Source organism: Rhinopithecus roxellana, chromosome 15, assembly GCF_007565055.1.
Source record: "Rhinopithecus roxellana isolate Shanxi Qingling chromosome 15, ASM756505v1, whole genome shotgun sequence".
In the NCBI taxonomy this organism is placed as follows: Eukaryota; Metazoa; Chordata; class Mammalia; order Primates; family Cercopithecidae; genus Rhinopithecus; species Rhinopithecus roxellana.
The window spans coordinates 56,874,501-56,887,903 of record NC_044563.1 but is presented as its reverse complement, the minus strand read 5'-3'; the positions used below and the strand labels follow the sequence as shown (position 1 = coordinate 56,887,903).

At 52.7% G+C, this 13,403-nt stretch overlaps 1 protein-coding gene across 5 annotated transcripts in view; it reads right to left on the bottom strand.

The window, feature by feature from the left end:
• Positions 1-13,403, bottom strand: part of ARRB1 (arrestin beta 1) — a 98,811-nt gene that overhangs the window by 51,158 nt on the left and 34,250 nt on the right. Inside the window, exon 1 of one of the 5 annotated variants that reach the window (XM_030917590.1) lies at positions 78-262. The exons of the other annotated variants lie outside the window; for them this stretch is intronic. Coding sequence (XP_030773450.1) covers positions 78-82 — 5 coding nt within the window. The 5' untranslated portion in view covers positions 83-262. Of the gene's footprint in view, positions 1-77; positions 263-13,403 lie in introns of those variants that run through there. 5 annotated transcript variants of the gene reach the window in all.

Here is a 13,403-nt window from a genome sequence, read left to right as displayed (position 1 = left end):
GAGAGAGGAAGAAATCATGTAAATCCCAGAAAGAGAGGAAAAGCAAACTTCCTGGTAAGGCTGATAGAAAGTCTTACCCCATTTTACAGATGAGAGTCCAGAGATTCAGTGGAGTGAAGAGGCCAGCCCAGGAGCAGCACCGAAGTAGTGGACTGTGAGGTGGAGGGAGCCTGAGCTGGGGGCCGCAGGCAGCAGCCGCCAGGCCAGAGCCAGCCCCGCAGGCTCAGCTCTCACCAGCCCCAAGCGAGGGGTTAGTTACAAAGAAAAGGAAAAGGCGTTCCTGATACGCGTCCTGTTTCCTCTCCTCCTCCGGGCTTCTCAAGCCATGTAGGGCGGATGTCCCCGGGCTGGCAGCACTCTGCCTGTACACAGATGGGCAGCGGGTGAGGGTCTCCCCAAGGATGGTGAGGGTCTCCCTAGACCACTTTCCATTCCAGCAGTCCAGACTGCATGAAGACAGGGGGTCACCAGAGTGACCCATCAAGTTTCCCTTCCAGCCTAGGGGAGCACTTACCCCTTATCCGCAGTGGGTACTTATCACAGCCAGGCATCTCCTGTCCATCAGAGGATCCCAGACAGACACCTTCACCAGGAAGGCTTCTATGTCACCCTCACTTAAAACAGGGGGCCTCCTTACAGTCTCCTGTAAGGAGTCTCCTGTCTTCCCTTCCTCCCTGCCCCACAGCAGCCAAGTTCGTAACTGCCCAGCTCCGTGCATAGCTGCTGCCTGTGGGACCTGGCCTCCCCATGAATCAGGTAGGGGAAGGGGTCAAAGGTGAAAGCCATAAATGGGGTTTCTTGAGTGAGCCTCCATCAGACAGGGGTCCTTCCTGAGGACAGAGGTCAGGGCTCCTCTCTCAAATAGGGAATCTCTCCGAGGGAAGTGGCCACAGCTCCCCCATCAGATTGGAGGCTCCTGCAGGATGGAGACCATGCCTCATTCCTCAGACACACAGCTCCTAGAGGACAAGAAGACTGTGTCCCCTCTGTTACACAGGGAGTCCCAGGAAACAGAAGCCATGTTGCCCCATCAGACAGGAGTGTCCTGGAGGTTAGGGCCATGCCTCCTCCATCACACCAGGAGCTCCCAGAGGGCATGATCCCCATCTGCTCCCTCTCCCCAGAAGTTCCCAGGACAGACTTCAGCTCAGTCTAACACACGGGGAAGGGCTTCCCTCTGGAGCAGAACTGACAGGGAGTCTTGCTCACACCCTCCCCTGCCCAGGGTCCCACTCCAATTCCCCATTTATGCTCTCCATTGAACTGAAGCCACCATGCCATGTTTATGACAGCTGTGTGTCTGGGCAGAGGCCAGCACCCTCTGGAGAGACAGCAAGGGGGCAAGAGGGGGATCCCTGACAAGAGGATCCCAGGACAGACCATGGCCCCAGCTCTGGCTGGATGTGACCCAGATGAGTATCCACACCTGGCTCTGCCACTAACTGGGCAAGTCTCTTACCCCATGGCCACGGATAGCACCATCCCCATCATCAAACTTTATCAGCACCCACTCCTGGCTAAAGTGGAATAAAGCATCAGGGACAGGGGATAGCAGGCCCTTCCTTAGTCCCACTGTGAGGACAACACTAGCTCTCCCTGGGTGCCGGCCCTGAGCCTGGTCCAAGCAACCTCCGCAGTCGTCTTTCCTACTCACGGCAGCTCCAGGGAACCGCTATTAGTTAGCATCGATCCACAAAGTACTTTGCCGACACTTTATGAGCTCAGTCTCACCAGAGGCCCCAGGGACCATGAACAAGAGGCAGAAACCAAGGCCCAGGTGCTCAGGCCACTGAATAGAGCCAGGGAGTCGCTGAGCCAGCATTTGAAACCAGGCCCTATGACCAAGGCCCAAGTGAGCCCAGAGACAGCACTAAGTAAATATTTGCTGAATGCCTGTTCACTGAAAAGCAATCTGACTGGATTTTGGTAACAATCTGGGTATATTTTCTTATTTAAAAATTTGGCCAGGCACAGTAGCTCATGCCTGTTAATCCCAACACTGAGGGAGGCCGAGGCAGGTGGATCACTTGAGGTCAGGAATTCAAGACCAGCCTGGCCAACATGGTGAAACCCCGTCTCTACTAAAAATAAAAAAATTAGCTGGGCGTGGTGGCACACACCTATAATGCCAGCTATTTGGGAGGCTGAGGCAGGAGAACTGCTTTAACCCGGGAGACGGAGGTTGCAGTGAGCCAAGATCACACCACTGCACTCTAGCCTTGGTGACAGAGTGAGACTCCATCTCAATAAAAAAAAAAATAGCCCTACAATAACTTTTTTTTTGGAGGAAGAGTCTCACTATATTGTCTTCATCTCCTGGGCGCAAGTGAGCCTCCCACCTCAGCGTCCTGAGTAGCTGCAACTACAGGTACATGCCATCGTGCCCAGTGATTATTTTAAGACATACAATTTATTAATTTGTCATGTGCTAGGTACTTTATATATTTATGTTTAATCTCAAGGATAACTCACGGAGAAAAAGCCAGTATCCTCTTTTTACAGAATTGGAAACTGGAGGCGAGGGAGGGGGAAGAGATAAGTTACCTAGTTCAGGGGAGGCAATGCCTGCCTGGTGGCCCCAAAGCCTCTGCTCCTTTCCCTGCCCACACAGCTCCCTGTGCTCTTAGAAGGTGGCCTGGGGAGGCCAGAGGCCCACAAATGGGCACAGCCAGCATCAAAGTGCTCAGGCAGCCTGCCTGGTGGGCCTGACCCCACACTGCAGGGACCCCTGGAGGAGAGGGCTTAAGCCCTGATCCCTCAGGGAGCTTTGCCAGGCCTCTCTGAGGACACGACCCTGCCTTAGTGGGCATCATTCATTTGAGAACTTGCCCCCCAGGATGGGAACTCCTCCAGGGCAAGGCCTGTGCTTGGCACAGAGAAGGTGTATCATAAAGGAGTTAAGAGCACAAGCTTAGGGTCAGGCAGGCCTATAGCCTCATCACCCTGCTCCACAGCCGTCTTGAGGGAAATGAGGCCCTGGCACAGAGTTGGAGCTCTGTGAATGGTGCGAATACAAACCCCCACCACAGCAAGCAGACCCACTGGTGGCCTTGGGCAGGTCCTTGTCCTTCTTGGCTTCAGCTGGCTTACAGGCTCTCACGGGGGGTCACATTACCTCACAGGAGCCTAGATAGCTGAGAGGAGATAATGGGTACATGAGGAGTCCTGGGGAGACCAGAGTGCTGAGCAGAGACAAAGGCCTGATACTAGGACAAGGCTGAATTATGGAGCATTTTAAATAAATGCATTTCCATTACTTCCAGGAACACACAGGCTTGCAGATAAGGTGGGCACAGCAAAGCCAACCAAGAGCAGCTGTGCCTCAGTGAGGCAGGGAGCAGGGGAGGAGCATTCTAGAGCATCTCCAGACCTTTCCCCAGACACACACTGGGACTTGGTAATATGCAACCCCCAAACCTTCCACCTGCTCCTCAAACCAGTTCCCTTTTATGGCTTCAGGATGGGTGCTAAGAAGCCCACAGAAGGAACGGTGCTGGCCCTCTTCTTAGCCACCAATCTATCTGGAATGACCTCCCCAGAGCCAGCTCTGCCTGCTGCAACCTAGAAGCTCAGGCCATCTGATCCCAAACCTCAGGGAGAACTGCACAAATGGAAATGGATGTGGGGAGCAATTGGGAACAGGGTCTTGCTCTCTCTTCTGGTATTTAATGCCTGTGTTTGGACACGGCATCTTACCTTCCCTGTCCTCACCTGGATAACAGGGCAACACAGCCTGCTCCAAGGTGTTGAGAGGGATGAAAGGCTGATGTCTGTATGTGCCTGGCATGTAACCTGGGTTCAACGTAGGTAGGTGAGTGCACTGAGAGGCACTGGGAACACCGAGGAGAACAAGGCCATCCAGGGCCCTGCCTCTGTGGGGCTTAAAGTCTAGCAGGGGGAAAAGGTGTAAGGAATCGCATATAAGAACACCTGCAGGAAGTGGAGGAGCCTTTGGTCACCACGCTACATTGTTTCCAACATTTATTTGATACTCTCTGGGTATCAAACCGGCACTAGGCAGTGGGACACAGCCTTCGCAGGGGGTTTGGAGCGTGGTGGATGAGCTTATGGAATGTGCTTCCGTAAGACCTAGATGGCCTTTCCTTCAGCACCGTCCCTTGGCTCAGATTTCACCCTCATCAGGAAACCTCATGAGCAGCGCGGCCCCTGTGCTGTCTGATTATCAGCAGGAGGCAGTGGACATAGGCATTCATGCCACAGAGAGCGATGGACCCGAATGATTTGGTCCCCTGCTTAATTTAGCTCAGGTTCGTGTGAATCTGATTGAGTCAGTCATGCAGTCTGCACAATTCTAAGGGCTGGACTGACATGTGGCAACTTTGTACAGGCCAGACCCCAGGAGGCCGGCTCCCCAACTGCCTTCGCCACACTGCCTCTGTCCCACCACAACCACAGTGACCTTAAGGAGCAGAGGCGTCTGTTACAAATGTGCTGCCCACACAGGGTGGGGGAGACAGATGTCCAAACCAATACCCTGCCCACCAAAGGCACCCCATGAGAGGGTTATAAAGAGGCCACAGGGCCAGGCACCGTGGCTCATGCCTGTAATCCCAGCACTTTGAAAGGTCGAGGCGGGCAGATCATCTGAGGTCAGGAGTTCGAGACCAGCCTGACCAACATGGTGAAACCCCGTCTCTACTAAAATACAAAATTAGCTGGGCATGGTGGCGCATGCCTGTAGTCCCAACTACTTGGGAGGCTGAGGCAGGAGAATCACTTGAACCTGGTAGGCAGAGGTTGCAGTGAGCTGAGATGGTGCCATTGCACTCCAGCCTGGGCAACAAGAGCGAAACTCTGTCTCAAGAAAAAATAAAAATTTAAAAAATTGGCCGGGTGCGGTGGCTCAAGCCTGTAATCCCAGCACTTTGGGAGGCCGAGACGGGCGGATCACGAGGTCAGGAGATGGAGACCATCCTGGTTAACACGGTGAAACCCCGTCTCTACTAAAAATACAAAAAATTAGCCGGGCGTGGTGGCGATGCCTGCAATCCCAGCTACTCGGGAGGCTGAGGCGGGAGAATGGCGTGAACCCGGGAGGCAGAGCTTGCAGTGAGCTGAGATCCGGCCACTGCACTTCAGCCTGGGTGACAGAGCAAGACTCTGTCTTAAAAAAAAATAAAAAAATAAAAAAATTAAGAAGCCACAGCAATTCCAAGGAGGGAGCAGCTCCATTCTCTCTGGGACGGGCAGGGGGCTGTTGACAAAGTTACAGAGAGCAGGCGACATCTGAGCTGGACTTGAAGCACAATGAAGAGTTTGTCAGACTGTCAAACTGCAGAAGAGAATGTTAAAGGAACAGGCTATGCATGGAATGCACATCCTTATATAGCAGACTGCACATTTCAAAATCAGTTCAAAATCACAATCTCATTTCACCCTCTCAAATCCCATAATGGTGTTAACTGCCTCTCCCACGGCCCTCCATCCATAGGCAAACAAAAAAAGTGAAGTCCAGTGAAGGCAGATGATGAGCCCCAGGGCAAATGGTGACTAATTTCTGAGTAGAGGGAAGTGAGGGGTGGACTCTGGCTGAAATGGTCCTCTTCTCACTGAAGTGGGGGATTCCTGGCTTCCTGTCCGGCGGCAGAGCCCCACTTCGGCCCCTGCTGGCCTGTGACACCCTCCTCTCATCTCCAACATATACACACACTCCTGCAGCCACCAGGGCCTGTCAGAAGGGGCTGGCTGAGAGGGGGTGGCCGGCAGAGGAACCAAGCAGCAGGGCCTGGGCCAAGGGGCTGAGGAAAAGCTGACCATTCTAGATGAGAGGCCCTGCCCAGCCTCTTCCCCTTCTCTGAGTGCTGATCACCTCAGCCTCTCCCACTGCAAGTCTCATTCCGTAGCCTCTCCTCTCCATCTCTTGCAGTGGCTGCTGCTGGCCTCTCCCTTCTCCTTCCTCCACCCTCACCCTCCCCGGGGAGTGGTGAGCTCAGCCTTTCCCAGCAGCTCTCCCTGGGAAAGATGGGAAATGCACCGACGAGAACTGAGAACAGGCCTGCCCTTGGGAGGGAGTGGGAAGAAGAGGTGTCGGGGACAGGGCTCAAGTCTGCCACTTCCTAGGAACCCCTAGCCGCCGAAGGGACAGTCTGCCTGTGTGTACTGCATGCTGGAAGAACGTGGGCTCAGACTGTGTGGACTGCCAGGGACCTCGTCTTACAGATGGGGAGACACAGGCCCCGGGAGAGGAGAAAGGGGACTGACAGCCTGTCCCAGGCACTGGGAGCCTTTCACTTGTCTTGTTTCATGTCATCCTCACAACTGCTCTGCAAGGTGTGTGTGGTAGGCTGAGTAACAGCCCCCCGAGATGCCCACATCCTAATTGCCAGAGCTGTGGCTGTGTTAGGTCATGTGGTAGAAGGGATTCTGCAAATGCGATTTTGTTCAGGGCCTTGAGATGGAGAGATTATCCTGCATGACCTGGGTGGGCCCAATGTCATCACAAGGGTCCTGACAGGAGGGAGGCAGGAGGGTCAGAGAGAGTAAAGGTGATGGGATGATGGAAGCATTGAAAGACAGACGAAAATCTACACTGCTGGCTTCAAAGCTAGAGGATGGGGCTGGGAGCCAAGGCATGCAGACAGCTTCTGGAAGCTAGCAGAGGCAAGGGAACAGATCCCCACTAGAGTTTCCAGAGGACACAGCCCTGACAACCCATTTCAGGACTTTGGACCTCCAGAACTGTAAAAAAATACATTTGTGTTGTTTTAAGTCACTAAATATATGGTAATTTGTAACAGGAGTAATAAAAGACGAATACGACAGGCATTCTCATTCCCATTCTGCGGACCAGAAAACTGAGGCTCACAGAAGGCTCATAACTCCCTCAGGCCAGGCGTGGTGGCTCAAACCTGTAATCCCAGCACTTTGGGAGGCCAAGGCCGGCAGATCACTTGAGGTCAGGAGTTCGAGACCAACCTGGCCAACATGGTGAAACCCCGTTTCTACTAAAAATACAAAAATTACAGGCGTTGTGGCTTATGTCTATAATCCCAGGTACTTGGGAGGCTGAGGCAGGAGAATTGCTTAAACCTGGCAGGTGGAGGTTGCAGTGAGCTGAGATTGCACCACTTCACTCCAGCCTGCATGACAGAGTGTGACTCCATCTCAAAAAATAATAACAATTATAATAATAACTTCCTTAGGTCCTATGGGAATCTCTATGGGCTCTTAAGGTTGGGGGCCCCTCAGCCAGGGCTTCAGGCTAGGGGGAGAGTCTGAGGAGGAGGCAGGGGTCTGCCACTGTAGGCTAAGGCTGAAGACAAGAGAGAACTGGAGAAGGTTAAGCTTTGTGCCTTATTATAGCTGGGCCCTTCCAGATCCTGTGACTAAGTCCTGCCATGTCCTGACTAAGAAGCAGGGAGGCATGTGACACACAGGAAGGGCCCTGGCTGTGCAGCTGGGATTGGCTGGCTGAGTGTTTGCCAGATTAACTGAGATGAGATGAAATCCCCTACTTAGCTACTTGGATCCTGATAAAACCCCTGTGAGGAAACTTCTTATCCTTCTGCATTACTGGTAAGGAAAGCGGGTCCCCCGGGTTAGTGACTGGCCCAAGTTCTCCCAGCTAGTAAGCAGTGGAGTCTGGGTATTCATAATGAGCAACAGAAAAAGCATCACAGCCAGGCCTGATGGCTATTGAGTGCTTCCTATGTGCCTAACACTGCCTTAACAGTTGCAGGCATTTTCTCAGTCATTCTAGATGCAAACCTGATCACGTGCCTCCTCTGCCTAAAAACTCTTAACAGCTCCCAAGAGCTCTTCACAATCTAGCCTCTGTCCAGCCCCCAGCCTCCCTCTCACCACGCTCCCTGCCCCCACACACCCTCTAGCCACACTGACCTTGGTCAGTTCCCTGGAGCCACCAACTTCCTTCTTACTTCAGGGTCTCCCACAGGACTCCAGCCCCACCAGCCTGGGGCCCCACTAACACAGGGTGGAGAAACCATGGGTCCTGGCCACCTCTGCTCCCCATTGTGGGTAAGGAAGGGATGGGACCACAGGTCAGCCCTCAATGGCAAGGGGCCTGGGAGGCTGGAGCTGAGAGGGCCCAAGTCAGCTGGTCATCTTCTTAGTAAAGGTAACAGCAGACTGGATGCAGCAGGGCATGGTGGTACAGCTCCCAGGGATGCACCCCCACCCCCCAGAAATGCAGACCCCAGGACACTGGAGCTGAGGGGGCTTGGGAACACAAGGTGTCCCCCTAAGAGCACGCATGGCAACATGAGGCCCACAGAAGAGTAGGACTTGCTACGGGCCCCAGTGTCACTCTGGGAGTCAGGTCAGAGCAATGGTTAAGGCTTTGGGGTCTGCCACTCACCAGTTGGGTAACTGAACCTCTAACTCTCATCTCTAACAACAGCACCTTTCTGTTTGTTTGTTTTTTGAAAAAAAAAAAACTTTGTTGCCCAGCCTGGAGTGAAGTGGCACCATCACAGCTCACTGCAGACTTGACCTCCCCAGGCTCAGGTGATCCTCCCACCTCAGCCTCCCAAGTATCTGGGACTACAGGCAGGCACCACACCAGCACACCCAGCTCGTTTCTATATTTTTTATAGAGACGGGGTTTTGCCATGTTGCCCAGGCTGGTCTCAAACTCCTGACCTCAGGTGATCCACCCACCTTGGCCTCCCAAAGTTCTGGGATTACAGGCATGAGCCACCATGCCCAGCCAACAGTGCCTTTCTTCACTGATACATGTGGAGCACCTAGTTCAGTGCCCGGTGAACAGTGAGGCCCGTGGTAGATGACAGCTGCTCTTTCCATTGAGAGAACAGGGCCTGCACTCGGGACACCTGGGTCCCAGTTAGTGCTGCTTCCACCACCACCACCAGCCCACACTACTGGATGGGGGAGATCACCCGCTGTAGTGAATTTTAACAATTTCATGTTGCTTGGGCACCCATTCTGAGTATGTCAGACTTTCTCGTACCAGAAGTAGGGCTCAGTCACCCTTGACACAGCTTCCAGTGCTCGGCCTCCTCTCAGTTCTTCAATGTAATCCATCCAGGTATCTGCCTTATGCAACCTCCTCCTGGTCACCACCTCGCCATGGGACAGCTAGACAGATGCCACCTAACTCGCCCATTGACCCCCCAACACACCCACATGAGCTGCACAGATTTGCCACAGTGACCCCCCTTAGTCACCATGCCTTATGCCTGCTTGCTCTAATCCCACCAATTATATTTACCCACAGAAACCTATGTGGGTAACATCCTGCACCCCAACAAAGCCTCCAGCCCACAGGTCCTCCCATCTCCCTCTTGCTCCAACTCGCTGGCTAAGCACAGGGTCCCAGGCAGCTCCCGCTGCCCTCCCTTCTGTGAGTAATATTCTGCTTCTGTTATTTCCCGGGTTTTGCTGTGCTGCCTCCTCCGTGTCTCACCTGACCACACACTCTCCTAGCGAGTGGTTTTCTTGGTAGGAATAAACTGAACACAGGTCAGAAAAGAGCCACAGGGCGCCTTCCACTATAAGTCAGTTTCCTGTGAGAGAGACACCTGGTCATAACTGGATACTTAGGCATCAGACCATCCACCAGGATAAAGAAGCATCTCATGAAAGGCACACTGTGGACCCCCACGACCACCTGCCCTGGAACTCCGTCAAGCAGGGCTAGAATTTATAGCCATTCTCAGAGAGAGACCTCAAGACCAAACTAGAGAAAAATACACCCACCCCACCCCCACTCTATGATATAGCTGGGTGGGTTTAATTAACCCCCAGGTGGGACCCCAACAGAGAGGACACCTGGAGAGGTGGCACTCAGCTGTCTCTGGAGCCACTGCTTCTGGGCCTCAAAGCTGGTTACAGGTGGGGCGCAGTGGCTCACGCCTGTAATCCCAGCACTTCGGGAGGCCAAGGCAGGCAGATTACCTGAGATCAGGCGTTCAAGAACAGCCTGGCCGACATGGTGAAACCCCATCTCTACAAAAATACAAAATTAAGCCAGGCATGATGGCGGGTGCCTGTAATCCCAGCTACTCAGGAGGCTGAGGCGGGAGAATTGCTTGAACCCAGGAAGCAGAGGTTGCAGTGAGCCGAGATCGTGCCATTGCACTCCAGCCTGGGTGACAGAGCAAGACTCTGTCAAAAAAATAAATAAATAAATAAAAATGCTAGCTATGTCCTTATCGCCTCTGGTCATCTACAGAAAAGGGGTGATCGGCCCCATTTTCCTTACAATTAAAGGAAGGGGCCAGCACTTCCCCAGGGAAGTGAGCCTGGGCTAGAGGAACTCCTAATCCAAAACTGAGCTCCCCACTTGCAAACCAACAGAGGGGAAAGAGGAATGGATTATTCACTGAGCACTTCCAGCGGGTGGGTGCCATGGGAACCTCCCATGAAACATCTTGCTTAAACCCCACAACAGCACAACGACAGGGGCTAAGCAGTAGTCTGGTCCCATTCTGCCAGGCACGATGGCTCGTGCCTGTAATCCCAGCAACTCAGAAGACACAGGCAGGAGAATAATTTAAGGACAGAAGGTCAAGACCAGCCTAGGCAAGACAGTGAGACTTATCTCTTAAAAATTGTTTATTTTAATAAAAAAAAAATAATAGTAGGACAGGCGCAGTGGCTCACGCCTGTAATCCCAGCACTTTGGGAGGCTGAGGTGCACAGATCATGAGGTCAGGAGTTCGAGACCAGCCTGGTCAATATGGTGAAACCCCATCTCTACTAACAATGCGAAAATTAGCAGGTGTGGTGGCACACACCTGTAGTCTCAGCTACTTGGGAGACTGAGGCAGAAGAATCGTTTGAACCCGGTAGGTGGAGGTTGCAGTGAGCCGAAATCGTGCCACTGCCCTGGGCAACAGAGTAAGACTCCATCTCAAAATAATAATAATAATAATAATCCCATTTTGCTTACATGAAGCTAAGGCTTCCAGAGGTAAAACAACTTAACTTGTGGCACCAGCTGGCAAAGTCATTCTCCTCCACTGTGTCAGGTGGCCTCTGGGTGAGGGCTCCATTTCCATTCTAAATGGCTACAGTCTAGGGCCTTTTTGAAGGAAAGGAACCCAGACCAGGAAGATGAGGCCCCCAAGGCAGCCTCTCACCTACCCTTAGCCCCTATGGCCCATCTCCTCCCTCCAGCTCCTCTCCCCTCCCATCAGCCTATCCCAGAGACTGGTTATTAATTTATGTGAAAATAACACATGGCAGTGCTGCTGCTGCCTCCCCACAACCCCTGACGGCATCCCCACCCCCATGCCTGGTTCACAGCCACTCCTTCTCTGAGTTTTGCTCCTTTGACACTTCCAAAGCCTTTAGTGAGCTGCAACTAGGTCAGATCCCTCCATCAGACAATCTCCTGTGCCTGCACTTCTCCCTTGGAAGCACATCTCACAGTGTGCATCTCTTGCTGTCTATCTACCTGCTCCAGACCATAAGCCCCATTAAGCCAAGGACATGTCCGTTTTGCTGCCATGGTATCCCCAGAGGTGTGCACCGCACTGGCATCCAGCCTCAGAGTCACTCCACACTCGCACGTGCCAGGCCCTGTGCTAAGGGCTGTGCCTACGCATCACACTTAACCCCCACCAGTGCCCCAGCAGAGTGAGAATTATCACCCTGCTGTACAGATGAGGACAGCGAGACTCTGAAGGGGGAAGTGACTTCCTGGAGGTTACCCCCTAGGCTGGGTCACGGCAGGGATCAGCGCCCAGGACTAGCTACATAATTTGTGGGCCCATTGCAGACTGGAAATGTGCTCAGATGTCAAGACAAAGTGGAGTTGCGACTCGAAGTCAAAGCCAGGCTCCACCCACCGAGATGCTGATGTCCCCTAAGGCAGTGGGCATCACTACTTGAGCTGGGGTCACAATCACCAGAAGGACTTGTTTAAAAACAGGTTGCTGGGGCCCAGTCCTAGAGTTCTGATTCAGTGGATGTGATGTAGGCCTGGAAATGTGCATGTCTCACTAGTGTGTGTTTTTTTGTTTTGTTTTTTTGGTTTTTGAGAGATTGAGAAAGAGAGATTAGGTCTCACTCTGTTACCTTGGCTGGAGTACAGCACAATCACAGCTTACTGCAGCCTCGAACTCCTGGATTCAAACAATCCTTCAGCCTCAGCCTCCTGAGTAGCTGGGACTACAGACACATGCCTGGCTAATTTTTTTCTTTTCTTTTCTTTTTTTTTTTTTTTTTTTTTTTTTTTTTTGAGACGGAGTCTCGCTCTGTCGCCCAGGCTGGAGTGCAGTGGCCGGATCTCAGCTCACTGCAAGCTCCGCCTCCCGGGTTCACGCCATTCTCCTGCCTCAGCCTCCCGAGTAGCTGGGACTACAGGCGCCCGCCACCTCGCCCGGCTAGTTTTCTGTATTTTTTTTTAGTAGAGACGGGGTTTCACCATGTTAGCCAGGATGGTCTCGATCTCCTGACCTCGTGATCCGCCCGCCTCGGCCTCCCAAAGTGCTGGGATTACAGGCTTGAGCCACCGCGCCCGGCCATTTTTTTCTTATTATTTGTGGAGACAAGGTCTCACTATGTTGCCCAGGCTAGTCCTGAACTCCTGGCTCAAGAGATCTCCCCATGGCTGGGCATGGTGGCTCATGCCTATAATCCCAGAACTTTGGGAGGCCGAGGTGGGCAGGTCACCTGAGGTCAGAAGTTCAAGACCAGCCTGGCCAACATGATGAAACCCCATCTCTACTAAAAATACAAAAATTAGCAGGGCGTGGTGGCATGCACCTTTAATCCAGCTATTCAGGAGGCTGAGGCAGGAGAATCGCTTGAACCTGGGAGGCAGAGGTGGCAGTGAGCTGAAATCATACCACTGCACTCTAGCCTGGGCAACAGAGTGAGACTCTGTCTCAAAAAAAAAAAAAAAAAGATCCTCCCACCTCAGCCTCCCAAAGCACTGGCACTGTGATTACAGGAGTGAGCACTGCACCCGGCGTAAATGTTGCATTTCTAAAGGGGATGCTGATGCTGTGGCCCACAGACACTGAGAACTGGGCTATCAGGGCTGAGGATGTCCAGGATCCTTCAAACAGCAGTCAGGCCCTCAGTTCAAATGCCCAGCCCTACTAAGAAGGAGAGGAGCATATGGGAGGAGGGGCAGAAGGAAAGGAGGAAGAAGGAAAACTTTACACAAGTTACCTTGTTTGATTTTCATAACAATCTTGCCAGGTAGGTTCTATTATCTTTATTATAGAAACAACTGTAATACACAGAAGTCAATAATTTACCCTAGGTCCCAGCCAGGAAATTATGGAGACCAGAACTGAACCTGGTTCTATCTGTGTTATGCAGCTAGAACCTGCTTGAACCACAGCTGACTCCAACAGGTTCAAACTCCATAACCTGCTCGCCCAGGGGAGCAGAGCCCAAGCCTCAGGAGGGAAGGATTAGCACAGCCTCAAGCCCTGGGGAGCCCT